Source organism: Denticeps clupeoides, chromosome 17 (assembly GCF_900700375.1).
Source record: "Denticeps clupeoides chromosome 17, fDenClu1.1, whole genome shotgun sequence".
In the NCBI taxonomy this organism is placed as follows: Eukaryota; Metazoa; Chordata; class Actinopteri; order Clupeiformes; family Denticipitidae; genus Denticeps; species Denticeps clupeoides.
In genome coordinates, this window is record NC_041723.1 from 8,652,209 (window position 1) to 8,671,423 (window position 19,215).

At 45.8% G+C, this 19,215-nt stretch overlaps 1 protein-coding gene across 3 annotated transcripts in view; it reads right to left on the bottom strand.

Moving 5' to 3' along the window:
- The window catches only part of mob2a (MOB kinase activator 2a), a 31,637-nt gene extending 12,799 nt beyond the window's left edge, over positions 1–18,838 (bottom strand). Inside the window, exon 1 of one of the 3 annotated variants that reach the window (XM_028959052.1) lies at positions 18,519–18,838. In XM_028959052.1, coding sequence (XP_028814885.1) covers positions 18,519–18,535 — 17 coding nt within the window. In that variant the 5' untranslated portion in view covers positions 18,536–18,838. Of the gene's footprint in view, positions 1–3,357; positions 3,565–4,709; positions 4,910–18,518 lie in introns of those variants that run through there. The other 2 variants (XM_028959050.1, XM_028959049.1) reach the window with 2 other exon arrangements.
- Between the last annotated feature and the right edge of the window lie 377 nt (positions 18,839–19,215).

The following is a 19,215-nucleotide window of genomic DNA, read 5'->3' on the forward strand; positions in this document are numbered from 1 at the left end:
TACCACCACAAGGCGAGGTAGGTAATTGTTTTCCTGTGTACAGAAACCTCCTCTGCCACGGTACTGCTGCCCCGTTACACTAAACATAATAAAGGTTCCCAAACAGGAAAGTCTGGGTCCTAATGTAGCTTCCTTTAAGAACGCTTTCGAACAAAATACCAAATCTTTTTTAAAGCCAAATACTTCATGTTATATCATACGGGTTTGCTCCTAAGCCGTGGTGAAGCATATCTCAGCCAAACCCCTATGGAGAACATGCAGACTGATTACAAAACACAGCAGCCTCGATGAACGATACCTGGAAAGCATTTTATCTTTTAAAGTCAAAAATGCTCATTTGTTATTAGTCAGCAAAAAAAAAAAAAAAAAAAAAAAAAAAAAAGCTAGTTTCCATTTTGAACACAAAGAGCAAACTTTAATAGCTTCAAAGCTATTTGAAAAAGAAGTGGCAATAATTTCAAGTTATTTTCAGTCTTTCCCTGCTCTAGTCTGTAAGTCAACTGGCTGCCAAGTGAACGAAATCATGTGAAATAGTTCAAATGTAGCTCACAAGGCAGAACAGAACTGTTTCTTTGCCGATGGGAAAATTGCAAACAGATTCAAACAAAACAGATGAATGAATGCAAATAGAACAAAAGAAAAGAGGAACAAAATGACCAGGGATGGGGTGAGGGGTAAAAAATATATATATATCAATAACTGAGCAGAAGGAAAATAGGGAACATGTTCCTATGGTGATCACCAGAGCGCTACAAATTCTTCTGAAGGGGAAACTGGTCACCAACGGCATCTACAAACATATCATGAAAAGAATTATATAAGAAGACCCACCTACTGACATAAAACACCCTCAAACTTGTTTCCAACAGAATAGGCTGGCAAACACGAGAACTTGAAGCACTGCTATGTGAGCTCTGGTCTTTTGGATTTCTCTAAAAATTAAGACATGGAAAGAAACCAAACCAGATCACATTGTTCCTTCCATTTCTGGAGATCAATATTTTCAGAAGCACCCAGTGTACTATGCAGTCCCATCCTTCTTAAAGTATGTCCTGAAGGATCTAAGTAAAGCTGTGGGCTACATTCTTATGGGACGGCCTGACAAGCATGATAAAGAGTTTTTGACTTTGCCTCAAAACTACCCAGATCTCAATCTCTGGTATGTGCTGGAAAAAAATGCTCCATGGAGGCCCCACATTACAATTTACAGAACTGCTGCTAATGTCTTGGTACCAGATGCCTGAGAGCACATGCAGAGGTCTTGTGGAGCTCATGCTTCAAGGATCCAGATCTATTGTTGCAGCGTGAGAGGCTCCTACACAAACTTAGGGAGGTGGTTTTAATGTTTTGGCTGATCTGTGTATATTAATGTTTTTTCCCCCTCAAATCTTTTGTATGCAAATCGACTGTTTAATACGAGTCAGAGCAGGAATAAGGTACAGAACCCATAAGAATGTGCTGTCATGGGCAATTTCCTGCCCTTCCTATAGTCCACCCCTGCCAAGGACCTTTCACAGGCTAAATTTAGAAGTGCTTGATGATGCAGAACCCACAGTTTTATTGCCAGAGTGAACGTGACTACCATGGAGGCGGAGAAACAGAACATTCACATCGGGGTGTTCGCTGCTTCTATTTACTCTTTCCCACCATAAATGCAAATGAGGTTGCACTGCTCCTCTAAGCGGAACACGTGAGAAGCAGCTCCCACGATTCGCACCGCGCTGGAGAACCGGAAGCACCAGACGCCCCTGGCAGGCTGCTCGCACTGTTGACGTCCTGCAACATCCCTGAATTAATCAAGGGCGCGCGCAGTCGCGCTCCACGAGGACGCTGCAGTCCCCGGCGCTAACCCAAGCCCTCGCTGCCACCTGATCCCTGCAGACAGGTAGCGAAGTCGGGGCAGATTTATATAAGGCTCATAAATGGGAGCCTGGGACTCTGCTGAGGCGAGCACAGGAGACGGCTCAGGTACCATCAGCAGAAAATCACTGCTGTGGAGCCCAGACCACTAATGCTGGAAATAGAAAAATACAACTTATACACAACATGTAAAGGTTTTCCTGTATTACACACAGTAATAAATCAAGCAGTGCATCAGAAGGGGCAAATTACTGGCCTGCACCAAGCAATTAAAATGAAGGGGATCCCCGAAATAACTAAAGGACCTGTAGGTCATCATCAAATGAATACAACCCTGGACTGAATGGTGACAAGGTGTGTCACCATTTTCGCCAGGCAGTGTACCATACTGAGGCCTACAGAACCCTCTTCATAACGTAAATGACGCTACGGTGTGCATAACTACAATATATACACATTTTGTTAATGCAGCGTCGGAGGAAGCATGTCTTTAGTAATGCAGGAGGAGAACTGGACATCCAATAATAAAGTTCCTCTAAGCGGCAGGTCCAAAACAAGACTGGATTTGACCCGGGATGATGGCAGTCACAGAGGAATGGCAACGAGCAAAACGAAAACTCAATGACAGACGATGACGCTGTAAACAAGTCGCGATAAAAATCAAGTCTCGTTCCAGAAACACAACTGAACATAAGCCAGCAGAACCAACGCTGTTCCTGTACACACAGAAGCGACTGCCATTAGGAATGAACCAGCCCGAAACATGGCAACAGGATGTTGACCAGGATGATGGTTCCTCCTGAGATCAAACAACGACACACAGAGAACCCGCCCCCCCCCCCCGCGCACACACACACACACACTCTTAATTAAATCCATGGAAGCCTAAAACCACACACACACACACACACACACACACACACATCCCCTCATTCGCTCCCTGTCGGCTGGTGGGTGGCACTGAGGGACAACCAATCACAGCTGCTCCAGTACAGGAGCTCCGCAATGCCGACGCCACGCTGAATAATAAATAAATAAATAAATAAAAAACGGCGACGTCCTTATCTGGCCTCCGCGCTTTGTCCCAGCGGCGGGGACAGGAAGCTCCGTTGTTCTTCAGTGACCGGGCGCTCCGCCAGTCTAATGCCCCGCAGCTACGCGCTGCGCCGCCAAACGCGGAGAGCGGCAGCAAGTGGTTGCGTATAAATATCATCCCGCAGCGGCGCGCGGGGACAAAGTTAACCGGAGCGAGAGGACGATCTCCAAGCGCGCGGATCCGGGCTCATTTGCTCCGGACAACTTCCCGGAGGTTAGAGGGAACAACGTCCGAAGGCCGGAGTCTGGGAACGGCGTGTCCGATACGGCCACCTGAGTCAGGGCTGATAAAGAGGGACAGCCTCAGATGTCCCCCTTCCCCACCACGCAGGCTGGAGTAACGTCCCCTGCCAGAACCGAGTTGCAGAGAGGGGAGAACAACGGAGCGGAGAGACGTGGTACCTATAGAAGAAGCAGTCGCAGCAGACGAGAACCCCCATGCAGCTGGCCGTTCCGCGTCCCTCCCTCAGCACAAGGTAGAGCGTCCAGCCATGGAGCTGCGGCGCTGCATCGGTTCAGGCGTCTCCTCGCGGGTCCAGCTGGACGCCAAAACAAGAAGTGCAGTGTTCCGCCAAACAAACAGACGGGCAGGTCCGCAGCGGGCGGAGGCGGCGTGGGGCAATAACTCAACGCCGCTTTCACCTCCCTCCCTCCCTCCCTCTGCCTCCTCCTCTCCCCGCCGCTCTCTGGTTGGCCGTGCCGAGCAAGGCGGGAACGCGAGGCTGGCAAATAAGACGTCCACAAACACACCGCGGAGCGGCCTGCGCTCTCCGAATGCCGCCGTGTACCATTTACAGACGGAGTAACTAAATGAAAGAACATAAATAAGTTGGCCTTGACATCACAAGCACATGTTGCAAAAAAAAAAAAAAAAAAAAAGCGATCACAGAACGCCCTTCAGGGGGGGAAGATGAAGAATAAAACGGTTTTAAATCTTGAACTATATATTTAAAGGTAAAAAAAACCTGGCTTTAAATCGGTAGACATTGTAATACAACAAAGCGAAATTTGGCGTTCTTTTTACGAACTGGTAATTGGAACACGTCTCTAAATGTAAATGACTCAAACGTGTGTGTGTGTGATCACTTGATCCGCCAAATTAGATCTGGTCGAGCGACTAGACTCCAATCGCACTGCTGGAAGCCGCAGAAAGCGTTCCGATGCAAGGTCTGTAGAGACACATCTAGAACGTTCACGCTGGACGGACGTTGCTGGCAGATCCGGGCGGGACCGCGGATCGAGCCGCACCGGCCCACGCAGACACGGTGTGGCTGAGCTCAGCACCCCTCACACCCCCCAAACCCAGCAGCTCTGCTGCTCCTGGAGGGAATGACGCAGCTTGGGCCCTCGATGGGACAACGCTGACGGGCGGCCCGTTAATTCCGGAGAGCTTATTAAGTGAGACCGGCCTAATGACGTCGCTTATTGATCGGACTGCTGCAGTGCTGCCTGGACGAGTGACGTCACTCTAGTCCCGTTAGTATCTGAGACGTGGCACCACAAAGAAAATGTATATAAAAAAAAAAAAAAAAAAAAAAAAGAAATTATATTGGCTTTTGGCGACTGCCTTGGTCATTTAGGAAGGCAGAAAGCAATCTGCTTAATTAACCCGGAGAATTTAAACACCTCTGCTTTGCGCATGCACACAATAGGCTTTTTTGTTGCGTGTTTTAGTTTAAAAAGCCTTCCCGTTTTTGAGGTAAATGTGACTCGATGAGCTCGAAATATACTTCGGGACTGTCCATCTTTCTCACCTGAGCAAGTTGTACGAGCCGTTCTTCTTAAAGCGCATGCTGAGCGGCAGGAAGCGGGTGAAGAACTCCAGAATGGTGGCTCCGCGCCGGCTCTTCCCCTTGGCAGGCCGAGACAAAAGAAGCGGGGCGCGCTCCGGGCCGGACTCCGGCCACTGCGCTCTCGGTTTCGGTGGAGGACCGACGCCCCCCCGCCACCGCCACCGGCCCCCCGGCATTCAACGCTCCACCCGGGCCGTCGCGTTCTCGGTCGCGAGCGGAAGCCGGCGTTGCCATGGCCGCGGGCGGCTCGCGCGCTTATCGCACGCGGCGCGCCGCGAGTCACGTGGTCGTGCGGCGAACCCGAAGCAGCGAGACTCGTGATGAAAAATCTCGAGATCTGACTGTAAATATATGTTTTATTCCCAGACAGAATGAAAGTGAAGTGATTGTCAATGTGTTGCACTGCAGCACAGCACACGGTGACACAACGAAATGTGTCCTCTGCTTTTAACCATCACCCTTGGTGGGCAGTGGGCAGCCATGACAGGCGCCCGGGGAGCAGTGTGTGGGGACCATGACTTGCTCAGTGGCACCTTGGCGGCTCGGAATTCGAACCGGCAACCTTCTGGTTTACGGGGCCACTTCCTTAACCACTGCTCCTGACATTTAGGCTCATGATTATATCACAACGCATTGTTTTTACGGTGTTGTATTTCATAAAAGCCTTTTTAGTTTTTGATGAGGGAAGAAATGTCACTGGAACTAAAAACTGTACACGACACTGATCCACCTGAGTGGATCATCTTAAAGCACCTTGTTTTTGCCCTGAGTGCAAATGTTTGGCTGCACGGTAAACTTTTGCAGCGCCTGGTCACAGGTTCAAACCACACTTACTACCGTTGTGTCCCTGAGCAAGACCCTTATCCCAGAGTGTCCCCGTCACTACTGATTGTAATAAACTGTTCTCCATTTATGTGCTATATATGCATAAATGTGCATAAATACCACCTCCCTATGTGCAGTAATGTGCAATTTGTACTTTTTACCAGTGCAATTTGTATATATTATGTGTACTACTATTTTAGTAGTACTACTATGTTTGTTAAGTCTGTCTTAACTAGATACCTCACACTGAGTCATGCACCTTACATTTCATTGTTCATTGACGAGTGACGGTGACAATAAAGATTTATCTTAAGTCGCGCTGGATAAGGGCATCTGCTAAATGCTGTAAATGTACGGTGGGCATAATTAACAACAGACAATATTCAGGTACGTGATTAATTTATACACGTACAGAAAGTGGGCTCGATAAGTTAACTCACGCTGCTTCCCATCATGTATTTTCCCCATGTAGGAGAGGCAGAGTAGAAGAAAAAGGTGTTATTTTCTCCATGTGTGACCTATGATGGGGACGTCTTTCAGAATCAGGGCAGAAAACGCGAAGTGCATCCTCACAAACACCACCATATGCATACAGCTTTAACAAAAAAAGTTCACCTTAAGTAGTTCAGTACATACAAAAAATACTAAATAAAAATACTAAAATAAAAATAAGCACTACTGAAAGTTTTTTTTTTTTTTTTAATCTAGAAATATTCTTAACTCATGAACAGGAAACTGAACCTAAAAGTCTTTAAAGGTTCTTAAGCCAGGAAAACTGTTAACCAAAAAATGAATACTACATTTTTGAAAATCAACGGAGTAAAATTCCCTCTGTCTAGAAAACCCTTTAAGTACAGTTATTTTTAGAGGGAAAAAAGCTTAAAAATGGCCCTTAAAAGCAAGTAGTTTAATCCATTACATCTGCCGTACTTGGTGCTCTACTACTGAGAAAGCGAATAACGCATCAAGGTGCAAAATAAAAAGGTATATAAACACGCGCTGAAGGTACGTAAAACTTGTGGCCATAAACCGCCAGCAGCACGCTGACGACATTAATAAGACGGAGACTTGCGGTCAGTGAGATCATATCCTTTCTGTGGAGCTGGGCCCAGCCTGGCAGCCCACCAGGTCGGCACGACTGCGTCAGAGGGCCCGGCTGCTGCCTCGTTTACAATACAGCCATGCTGGCAGCATCGATCCTCCACCCCTCCCCAAAAACTGCAGAATCCCGAGTTACGCAATCCGCACAGAGGCCGAGAGAGACCGATACTCTCCCCACACCTCCCCCTCGCTAAAACTGGTTTAGTAAAAACTGCCCCTGGCCACCGGTCCAAATGAGGTTTCACCACTGAATGAAATATCCCCCAACCCCGCAGAACCACACACGATCAGCAAGTCCCACTTGAACAAATCCCCAAAATCTGTTCCCGCTCACACTGTGTGCGGTAAACCTGAAGACACTCAACAGAAACTAGGACACAGACTAGGATCCGAGCCCCATACAAATAAAGCAGAATGATCCCATGATGATATCAGATGCAATCGGTAAGGCATTAGGAAAATCTTTAACCTAAACAGCTTCCGTTATAGACAGGACCGGTCAGGAGAGGGAGCACCGATGTTAAATCAGCTCCAGGCTGCAGGGGCGCGAGAACGTGTGGTGCGGAGGCCTTGTTTGGAGTGAAGGGTCGTCGAGTAAACCGGAGCTACGCCGAGGATAAATGAGCCCGTACATTTTAGTTGCCTATAAAAGGTAAAACTGGCTGCCAAGTGCACGAGGATGGCAATGTTGAAGCCGGCAGTGGTGGTAGCCTAGTGGGTAACACACTCACCTATGAAAAAGAAGACCACAAGAGGACCATCACAGGTTCAAACCCCACCTACTACCATTGTGTTCCACTTGGGATTTGAAAACACTCCGCTACTGTGCCAAATTCCACCACCTCGGGGCCAAGACAGAGAAGAGTCTAGATGAGTGTCTTCCTCGTACCTTCAGCATTGGAGGGACCAGGCGAGCAGCACTGGAGGCTCAGAGAGTGCAGTGAGGGCTGCATTTTGTATTAGTTGAAGAGGCCGGATGGCATGAAGTAATCTAGTCGTGATATTACTAGGTACTGGACGACTATCTGGGGGGCCTGTGTTGACAGATAAGGGCGGATCCATTTAATACTGTAGAGAAGGAATCTACATGAGCGTGAAAGATGTGAGTCGAGAAGGAGAGTTGATTGTCTATAGTTGTCTATGGTTGCGTGCAGTTGTGGAAGGAGAGATCTGAGAGTTGTCCAGGTAGATAGCAAGATCCTGATGAGGTGAAGAATCTGCTGAAATGAATATTAGTTCTGTTTTGGTGTGATTGAGTTAAGGATGATGGGCTGCCATCCAAGATGAAATGTCAGTTAGACATGCAGAGATGGTGTCTCCAGGGGGACTGAGTGTCTCCAGGGGGACTGTCCCTGTAAATACTGATTGTAAGTTGCTCTCAAGGCCATTAATGTAAATGTAGAAGAGTGTCAATTGAAATACTGTTGCTTTGTCGCCCCCTTGTGGCCACGAGAAGCGATATCAAACAAGCTAGCAGAGGGTTTCTGGCCTCTTCCAAACAGAATAAAAATCAGGAAGCATAAGATGCATCTTGAATGAGGAGTACAGAGCCCCCAACAGCTACTTATGTAATCCCAAAATGTGATTTCATGCTCAGTGATTGTGCAAAATCTTGCCAAGAGGTGAAGAGAGACTTTTTTTTTTTTTTCACTGACATTAATGAGCATGGCTAAATGGACACGGCTCCTGCTGTCTCACTGGGACAAACAAGTGAAGATTGGTTAGAGAGCTTCAGATGTCTAGGGGGGGTGCAGTAGGGTCTAGAAAAAGCATTTCTTCAAGCCGAACTGCACTGTCTGGTATTTACAACAAGGACGACTACAGCAAAATAAGTTATTTTAACAATGCAGTAGAGGAGGAGGAAGCAATGCCTCAGACTACTAAAAAGACATTCCAGAATATCTATGTTATTAGGATGCTAATAAGATAAAGAATCTTTTATAATAACAATGAATTTTATTTATACTGCACTTTACACCTTACTGAAAATCTCAATGTGCATACAGACAGTAAAAAATAACATGTTGATGTTGTATAACAGGGGTGTCAAAGTCAAATGGACAGGGGGCCAAATGAAAAATTTAGGAACAAGCCAAGGGCTTGGACTGATCGAATGTTCATTGAAAAAAAATAAAATGACCGCATTTAGTCTAGTGATCCCCATTAAACAGTCTGAAAACCTACAAATATATATTACGAAATATATTATGATCAAATAAATAAATAATTTCTTATGGCTCTGTCAGTAAATTTTAATTTTCAACAGGGACAAAAGCTTTATGTAAAAATTCCCAAAACATGAATGAATGAAGCGGTATTATTCAAGTAGTCATCAGTATTACTTCTCAGGGAAATAGCAAAAATGGCCTAAATTTACTTCAAAGAAATAAATAATATCAGCAATTTTCTATAATTCACTCATCTGAAATATTTTTAAAACAAATTGGATTGAAATACAAGACCTGCAGGCCAGTTCTAATAATAAATATATGTGTGTGTAAGATGTAAGATGTTGCATTTCTCATGAGTCTTTATTGAGACATAAAAACAAGGACTGATAAATTAATGAGTTAAAGATATATTTATCAGTGACTACTAATGAATTATTCCTAGTGATTTATGCTTGTTTTGTCATTACACAGCCTCTTAATTGGCCTGTAAATCTGTGAGTTTGATTTTTAAACGTGGATAAAGCGCTCCACAATTAATTATCACAACCGAGAGTATTGATTTCAACTAAATGCCGCACCGCATATATGATTATGAGTGCAATAAGCCAGGGAATATGAAAAGCTGGGGAAGAACCGCAGCACATCTCTATAAAAAAATATCCATCCATCCACAAAAATATCCATCCACACAGGGGGGGTTGGGGGGCGTCAGCGTGGCTGCCCCGCCCCATCAATCCGCCCTGCTGCAGCCCCTACATACGTGCAGCGCTGCCGGTGAGCTCAACGGCCAGGAATCTCACATCTTCAATAGGAGGAAGTCCGTTTCTCTCCTCCCCTGACGACTCCACCCTCCTCTTTTCCTGAGACACGGTTTAGACGCAGAAACAACAGCCATTCTTTTGTGTGAGTGTCTCTTTATTCGTGAAGAGATTGACTTGCAAAATTATGTTAGCTTTACCTTTGCTGATGCTGCAAAAAGTCCTTCATGCGTTTTAAAAAAGGGGCTACAGCCTCAGCATCTTAACCAGACACAGCCTAAGCACAAAGTAATACGAATGAAGTACACAATGTTAAGTAAGTTAAGGTAATATTTTTCAGAATTATGATCAGTAATAGGTGGCCATGTGTTGCAGTAGCTGTCAATCATGTCTACCAAACAATTCTAAAAGAAATCTGACATTAGCACAGCTTTCTCTAAGATCCCTCTTCATTTAAACTGTCGATATGTGGGCTTTGTAGTTCTACATTTTCAATTGACTTACAAAAAAGAAAAAAACCACCTTTTGACCTTTTTAGAAAGACACGTGACCCAGGTCACCGCTGTATGAGCGGGGTCGGGACGAGAGCGCCTCCATGACAACAACAAGCAATGCAAACTGGCCCGACCTCGCTCACTTTAAACACACACACGGTTTACACAGCCTGTTGACTGATTTAAAGGCCTAATCCCATATTAACACAATTTTGCCTTCAGCTGAGGCCTGCGTCAAGCACAACGCCATTGCTCAATCACCATACTGGACCGAAAAGGTAAATGAATTAACGGCGTGATGCCTGGGAATGCCGAGCTATGCCCAATTTTGAGGTCACCGACCAAAATCAAAGGCCGCTGATGGTGACTAGGTATCTAGCATGCTAAATATTTGGTTGAGGTACTGATGGGCAAATGCACAGGACATGCGATGAAAGGGCGGAGCTCTGCAGTAACTCAGAAGACGCCATACATCGTCATGAGTGGCAGTGGCAAAAGCATGAATAAAACCAAGATGTACAGAACTTCGTTTTGTCAGATGTGTGTTTGATACATGTAGTTATATGATCCTTTATTAGCCTCACAAGTGGGAAATGTACATTCTTATTTACCTAAACTCTTGTATTGTGGTTCGTCTTCTGTCTTTTTTATTATTTTCTTTTCAGAGTCTAGTTTTTAAACTTCTCGTTTCCCACTTCCTGCTTATATTAAGCACTTGCTGTCCGGGATAAATATATAATTATCCCGGACGAGCCCATTCAAAAGTTCAGGGCAGTGGTGGCCTAGCGGTTAAGGAAGCTGTCCCGTAATCAGAAGGTTGTGTATCACATGTGACAATCAGTTCACTTCACTATATTTGCACTTGAGCTTTTTAACCAAAATCAAATAAAGGTGCACTGTTTACATTTTACATTTTAACATTTACGGCATTTATCAGACGCCCTTATCCAGAGCAACTTACAATCAGTAGTTACAGGGGACAGTCCCCCCTGGAGCAATTTAGGGTTAAGTGTCTTGCTCAGGGACACGATGGTAGTAAGTGGGGTTTGAACCCGGGTCTTCTGGTTCATAGGCGAGTGTGTTACCCACTAGGCTACTACCACCCACACTGTCAATAATGGGGAATGAGCAGGGTTCTTCATTACAGCGGAGAGCATCGATTTCAACAGCATCTCAAGGAAGACCGTTGAACTTGATAATGTCCTGTCCCGGCTGGTCTTGATCTCAGTCTCTGTGTGAATAAAATCTGGTTTCTTTTTCTTCTTTTCATTGGTGTAGGCTCCACACCTTCACTAGTGTCCAACCGCGACCGCCACCCCACTTTCCCAGATCCACGCTCAGCCAAGGTCATCACAACGGCCCACACATAAATCAATCGGGCCGAACTCCCGCCTCTAATTTAAAAGCGGCTCTTCCCCGTGCCTCTGCTGATGGCTGGGATATACGATCCCCCGCTGCTTACCCAGCTTAACCCCTGACCCCCCGCAGCGCCCGGCCATCCCAGCTCCCACAATGAAAAGACGTTATTTTAAGGTGCGGGGGAAGTGACACCTTGCCGGCTCCCCATGTCTTCCCAGCGGCCGATGTCTGAGGACGGAAGGAAGGAAGGAAGGAAGGATGCTCGCTCAGCGGCCCCTGCACTCCCACGCAGAAGGGAGTCGCCGGAGTTCGTGCACTCCGCTGCCGACAGCAGGAAGCCCGGGAGACGTGTGGAGCCCCCGTTTAATCTCACGCACGCGTTCAGAGCCACGCTTGCAGCGCCCTGACGGCGACCAGAGAAACACCAGGGAAGAGACGTCCCAGCCGGCAACAGGATCCGGGGTCGAGGTCAGCTCAGCAACTGCAGGTCGGAGGCAACCTTATACACTCTGTTCAAATGACCTTAAGAGATGCACCCGCACAGACACCAGGTTACGGGGAAAAAAACACATCTGAAGTACATCTCTCATTCAGACCCATCTACATTTTCCTATTCGAAACATTAGATTCGTTAGTTAAAGTCTCCAGGCACTTTTAATTGGTGCTTCTGTGCGGGACTGGAACAGATTCTTTCACCGAAGTGCTGGGTGCCTGGCTGCTTTCACAAAGGGAGACATGCGTGCGCACACACATACACACACACACAAAAAACATTCAGAGGAAAAAAGAAAGTGAGGAGTACAGGGAAGTCTCAAAAAGGGGGCGAGAGACAAAACAAGGAAATTTTTTTTAAAAATGGTTTATGGTGCATTAACCACAAACAAGCACAAATTCACAGGACGCCACACGCCAGCTACACGCACCGACGAAGGACGAGGAGCTACCGTCGCCATAGAGAAACGCAACAAAATCCCTACAGGGACGTGGAGCGGCTGATACCCAAGAGAGCTTCATTCCACCATCGGGATGATAACAAGGACAACACGACATTCACACCGCGGGAGGGACACCAAGTGACGTACTAGGGCCTGGGTTCTTGGACATTCCTTTTGCAGGCGGGGACCCCTATTTGAACCTTTTTTATGGATGAAACTAGATATTATTACATAGCAATTCATTGCAGACACCACTTCAGATCCACTGATATGCACAACAAGGTGGCTCATTTCAATAAGAATGGAATTTGCATGCTGTGTGTATGCATTATTTAATATGCCTGCTTTATCATACCATCGCATTCATAAAAGTATTTTAGTGTATAACTTAAAGCCCCCAAAACATTTATCTTTATATTTACCATCTTTCATTGGATGGGGTGCACACCCATGCCTGCCTGGTGCAGAGTTTTTTCCACATGAAGTAATGATTTGCATACTTTAATTAGTGTTGGGTGAGGAAAGAACACAAGAGTGATTTTCCACTCGATCCTTCCTTTCCTTCTCTGCTTGTACCAGGCTCAGCGTTTGTCTCTGCTCAAATGCTGTCATTTTTGCATCGCTGACTTTTAGTGTGGACAGACTGTCATCTTCCCAGGAAGTGTGACGCTGGATGTACCTCCCCAAAACCCGCAGAGGGAAAACATGCCACCTGCACAGCCTTCAAAGATGTGGGGACATCAATGGCACCAGAGATTTTAAAGTAATCTAAAAAGGTAAAAGAAAGAAACGGAAGACATGGCAGGTGGAGTCTTGGAAACGGAGGACACTGGGGACAACTGCCCACCCATCCATACTGTCTTTGAAAAGGCAGGGACTGTTAAGCGTCAAGCAGCAGTGGTGGCCTAGCAGTTAAGGAAGCGGCCCCGTAATCAGGAGGTTGCCGGTTCGAATCCCGATCCGCCAAGGTGCCACTGAGGTGCCACTGAGCAAAGTACCGTCCCCACACACTGCTCCCCGGGCGCCTGTCATGGCTGCCCACTGCTCACTCAGGGTGATGGTTAAAAACAGAGGACACATTTCGTTGTGTCACCTTGTGCTGTGCTGCAGTGTATCACAATGACAATCACTACATTTACATTTACAGCATTTGATAAGATGCCCTTATCCAGAGCAACTTACAATCAGTAGTTACAGGGACAGTCCCCCCCTGGAGCAACTTAGGGTTAAGTGTCTTGCTCAGGGACACAATGGTAGTAAGTGGGGTTTGAACCTGGGTTTTCTGGTTCATAGGCGAGTGTTACCCACTAGGATACTACCACATAGACTAGAATGTAGAGGGCTTAAGGATCTCCTGACCTGCTGAAATATGCATGATTTTGCACTTTCATACATAAAATCAATATTTATTTTTCCTATACATCTGAATTTTTTTTATATTCCAAGTCCCCATTGTTCCACCACTTCACCATATTCCTTTGTGAGTCCAGCATCTTGTGATTTTTCGAGCTGTTCTGTCCACTGGCACTGCCAGGCCTTCTGAGGATAGCCTAACATGATTATGAAAGACAGCACACAGTCAGATCACAGCTCTGCCAAGAAAAACAAGCCCGGAGCTCAAAGCCGAAGGACAGAGCAGAAACCGAAAAAAGAACCCTCAAAACCAGACTAATACAAATAAACACTCTCACCACTGTCCAAAGTGCTTCACTGACACAGTCACTCCCCGCTGTGGGCTCTCGAATGGACAAAGGGCCAGCAATGAGACAAATAAGACCGTATGGATGAGGTCTTCATCATAGTGGGAGCAAGGTGAGCAGCGCCGGAGGTTGAATAGTACGCAACAAGCAGACAAAAACACTGGCCACCGGGCTGCTTTTACTGTTGTTCTTTCTCTCGCCACCATGTTAAAATCAATACTAATAATGTAATAATTAGGTAATGAGCTGATAACGTCCACGCACAAAGGTACTGGAAGGAAGGGAAGTCAGTGCGACATACGCGAGGTCCAGATATAGGTCTATACCTGACGTGTCATTACCCGCACATACCCATTAAACTATTCAAATTTTTTATTTAAAAACATTATAACAAATGTATAATAGATTAAAATGTTCTGTGGTTCAAATAAATTTTATTTTATTACGCAACACCAAGACAAACCTCAAAATAAGTGCCTGGGTTGCCATCTCCAGTGTGTTTCGTGTTTTTTTTTTTATTCTGACAAGCTAAGCTTACAGAAGACTGGGACTAGAAACCCCCAAACGCATGCCTGCATTTAACCACATTAAAAGAAACAAATGCTGAGCAGGAAGTGATTAGTGCTGCGGATGCGAAGCAGAAGGGTGAAAACAACACGAGGCCAAGGCTGCATGAAGTGTACGGAGACGACGGTAAAAGACACTTCGTGAGCCTTCACGACTCGGGAAGTGTCAGAACGCACAGGAACGGTTTATAAGTGCATCTTGCATATTTGAGAGTTTAAGACGCTCCAAACAAAGCTCCCGAGAGAGCAGAAGCTCACTTCCTTCTTTTGTGCGTTCAGAACCACTGACCACAGCCCCAGCTTGTACTGTTTCCTATAACAGATAAAAATTTCACAGCAGCGTACTGAAACCACATAATTACAACAACGCAACGGCAGTCACACATTTTTCACTTGACTGATTCACTTGACACCCACTCTGTGGCATCTATGACAAATGGTCACAAAGAAATGTGTCCTCTGCATTTAACCATCACCCTCGGTGAGCAGTGGGCAGCCATGACAGGGGTGGCACCTTGGAGGATCGGGATTCGAACTGGCAACCTTCTGATTACGGGGTCGCTTCCTTAACCGCTAGGCAGCCACTGCCCTAGGAACTAGGAACATAGGAAAATTGGGTTAAATTGGAAAAACACCACCATTATCTAAGGTAACCTGTGTAAAATGCCGTCATCACACCACACATTTCTGCTTTACTACATAACCTCATTCTTTCAAAGTTCTGCTCTGTAAAAATATTCTGCGTGAGAAACACCCACGAGATTGACGAAGGCCCAGTCCACGGAAAAAATGTTCTTCTCTAAACCGGGAAAATTTCTACCTGATCCGGCCTTGCGTCCGCACGCAGGTGCCGTTTCACGCTTATTTTCTAAAACGGGTGAATTTCTCTTCTCCGCATTTTTTTTTCTTTTTGTAAAAACGCTGAAATATTATTACCAACCTACCCCATAACCCAAAATGCATTATGAAAACGTTCGTGGTTGTGCTGCATCAGCTGTAGAAACTCACAAAGCAACTACAAGAAATCATCACTACGACGCAGAAAAGACAAGTCTGGAGAACAACGTCGCGCTTGGTCTGTTTAACACGCCGCTTAGGAGAACCAGGTTTAAAACAAGTTTTTTTTAGAGAAAAGTGTTCCCGTGTGGATGGTTTCCCTGGTTTATGCGGACAGCGAGCGCTTCAGACTATTGTGAGCAAACGCAGAGGCTTCTGGGAAGTCAAAGTTCCACGTGGGAGTCCCAGGGTATAACAAGACAAGGCCCAGAACTAACGGAATCCGCAAGCGCGGTCTGTAGCGAGTCCGTCGGACAGAGGAGAAGGGATCCGGGCCGGGCATGCAAATGTCAGAGTGCATCACCATTCCCTGGGGGAGATGCAGAGGGCCGTGTGCTCTCCATAAAAAAAAAAATTTTAAAAAAAGATCTGCCAGAGTGGTCTGAATCACTCCAACCCACCAACACACACACATGCTTCGAACTAGAGGGGGGAAAAAACCCGCGGCTGGGCTCGAACCACCATTTTGTACTTTAATTAAAATGACACCCTTTAATGCAACCCAATTTAATGGCTTAAAACAAATAAATAAATTGAAGTGATTGTCACATGTGATACACAGCAGCACAGCACACGGTGCACACAGTGAAATTTGTCCTCTGCATTTAACCCATCACCCTGAGTGAGCAGCGGGCAGCCATGACAAGCGCTCGGGGAGCAGTGTGTGGGGACCTCTAACCTTGATGGGGTCATGACACACGTTCTTTTTCAGTTAGTCACTTTCTTTTACAATTGGCACACTTAACACGTTTTTGAAAAAGAATTTTGCAACTTTATTTAAATAACAAGAGACTTGTAAATGAATAATTTCCTCAGTCCCACCAGAGAGACAGCAGAGTTCAGGATCTGGGTCTTTAGCCGCTTCCTGCATCGTGAAAGACCGAAGTCACATGACTCATTACAATCATCACTATCGGTAAACATCAAAGGGTGGTCCGTGTTTTCCAGCCACCGCTTCCTCACGTCCAACAGACACAAAGCTGGCGCGTTGCAGAAATCGGACATACGATAATGTTTCAGATCTGCCTTTCTGTGCGTGCAGCAATTATACGCAACAAACTGCATAAAAATCTTCTTGCTTCTACACGCCATCTCATGTCATTCAACCTCATCCACACAATCCGGGTATGGACTGCCTGAAACCAGGCCCAAGGAGCTTCAGGGCTCTGGTTACACCATGACTCATGTTCTCCTTCTAGCCTGACTTCTGAAGGCCCACTTATTCGGCCATGTTAGCAATCAGATTTATCAGACACGTTTACAGTCATTGTTCAGAACAATTACACACTTGGGCATTCATGCATTTCTCTTGTAGACCCAGTTAAATAGCTTTTAGGTATTTGAAATTTGATGTGCCCCATACAAAACTATATTAATATATAGTAAATTATTTTTCTTTATTGATTATGTTAATTATAGTAAAAATTATCATCATCATCATCATCACCCTCAGCTTCTTGATCTTTAATACAACTAATACATCAGCAAAGTATCTGAAAAATTATGAATTTCATAATTAAATATTATTTGTGTTATGTTACCACATGTCTGCGGTAAAAGTAGTTGTAGAAAAAAATATATTAATTTAACTCATGTCCACTTTCTGTTCTCCCACTTTCTGGGAGAAACGTAATTGTCTATGGTTAATTGAATAAAGTAAGAGGAAATGCACGTACACAAAAAAACAACACGTCACTAGCTCAGTCGCACAAAGGACTTATCAATTATGGCTAATTCAAATAGAACAATGGAAAAGCGCACGCCATTGTCAAACACTGCATCCTTTCAGTCTGGCTTCATAACTTTTATAACTCTAAAAAAAGGCATGTACACAAGCATTCAACAGTTCAGGGTCATTTAGAAACGTCATTGCACTTGATAGGAAACAACTTTTTGGGGCATTTTAAACAAACAATAATAGTCATAAAATTGGTCAAAAATATATGTGTTTATATCCCATCATGTTAATGAAGAAATGTCTGCATACATGCAGAGTGGAACTTTTTCAGCAACAGTCACTTGCTGATAAATAGCTTGAGTTCCAATTGAGTTCTGTGTAATTCATCCAAATCAGTCGCTTAAAAAGCTTAGTTAAATCACTAGAAAAACCCAGCATAGCCGACTGATTAAAGAAGCAATAAACCAAATGCATACAAGTACAGTATCCCGTGAGTCAGAAGATGGGTGACTTCATAATGACCACAATTAATGACCATAAACTTTTGAATAGTGCTGGTAGTTAATTTCTCAAGAGTTTCAAAAGGGGAGACTTGCACTTTTTAAGGGTCACGGTGGCGTGGACAGTGTCGGCAGATCCCGAGAAAAACACACGCACACCCTATAATTCCCTATAATGACCCCCTATAATTAGGGTGTGCCGTTCGTACACTGCTCTGAGGTCAAAGTTCGCGGCACCTCATTTTTACGTCGCGGCGCACTAAATGTCGGTGTCTTTTTATGATTCCATCGCGCTTCGAAACCGGGGGATTTTCTATCAAAGGCGCGATCTGAAGAAACTCACAAAAAAAATAACCTGACAGACCTTTTAAAAAAAAAAAAAGCAACTTTCTATTCGGATTTGTGTAGGGCGAACGGAGAGTTGCATTTTACACGAGCAGGCGAGGCTTTAAAACACTTTTGGGTGAACCAGTCCCCAAAGTATCCAGGCAAGTCTGGAGTGAAAAGCGGCGGCGAGACGGACAGACGTCAGCGACGCTGCTGCTCCGGGGCTTCTGTCACGCAACCGTGCGCGGATTAACACGCACACCGCGCGATCGGGCGGCTGTCAGCCAGGCGCGTACTCACCCCATCAACCAGTCCATGTTTACCCACGGGGCGCGTCCTCCTCCGCCCGGCTGCCGGTCCAACACGGTCAGCGGCCGCTGAGAGCTACGCGAGGTGCTCTCATCGACCCGGTGGTGATGGAAGGAGGAGGTGGAGGAGGTGGAGGGGATGTCAGAGCGCCGAAACCCGACCGGGCGCGATCGCGGGCTGTCGCGCAATCTGAATATCTGTTGGCGCGGCTGTTTTCGCGCGCCGCGTCCTCGGGAGCCGCCGGGTCTCGTTCTGTCACCGACGCCGCGCTCTGCCGCCCAGCTGCCGATGCTGCTCCTCCGCTCCGACTCCGCTTCATACGGGGAATCCGGAAGTAAACACGGATCCGGCCCCGCCCCCAGCCGTCGTTTCCTCGGAGGCGTCCGGTCACTAGGGGGATTGTGGGATATGAAGTCCGAGCGCTAATTCTCCGTGCGGACAACATATATTTCTATTTAACGCCTACGTTGGCATTTATTATTGCTTAGGTTTCCTGATATCCACCAGAATATATGAGACGCGCGTCTAAATGTGTCTTTGGACATATTGTTTAAACCGTACAGCAGTTTACAGGTCTGATTATAGCAATTTCCTTAACCTCAAGTAAAGCAATCGGCTAAAGTCTAATCTTGTCTGAAGGATGTTAAAACCTGCATCTGATTATAATCTGCGATCTGAAGTAATTCGT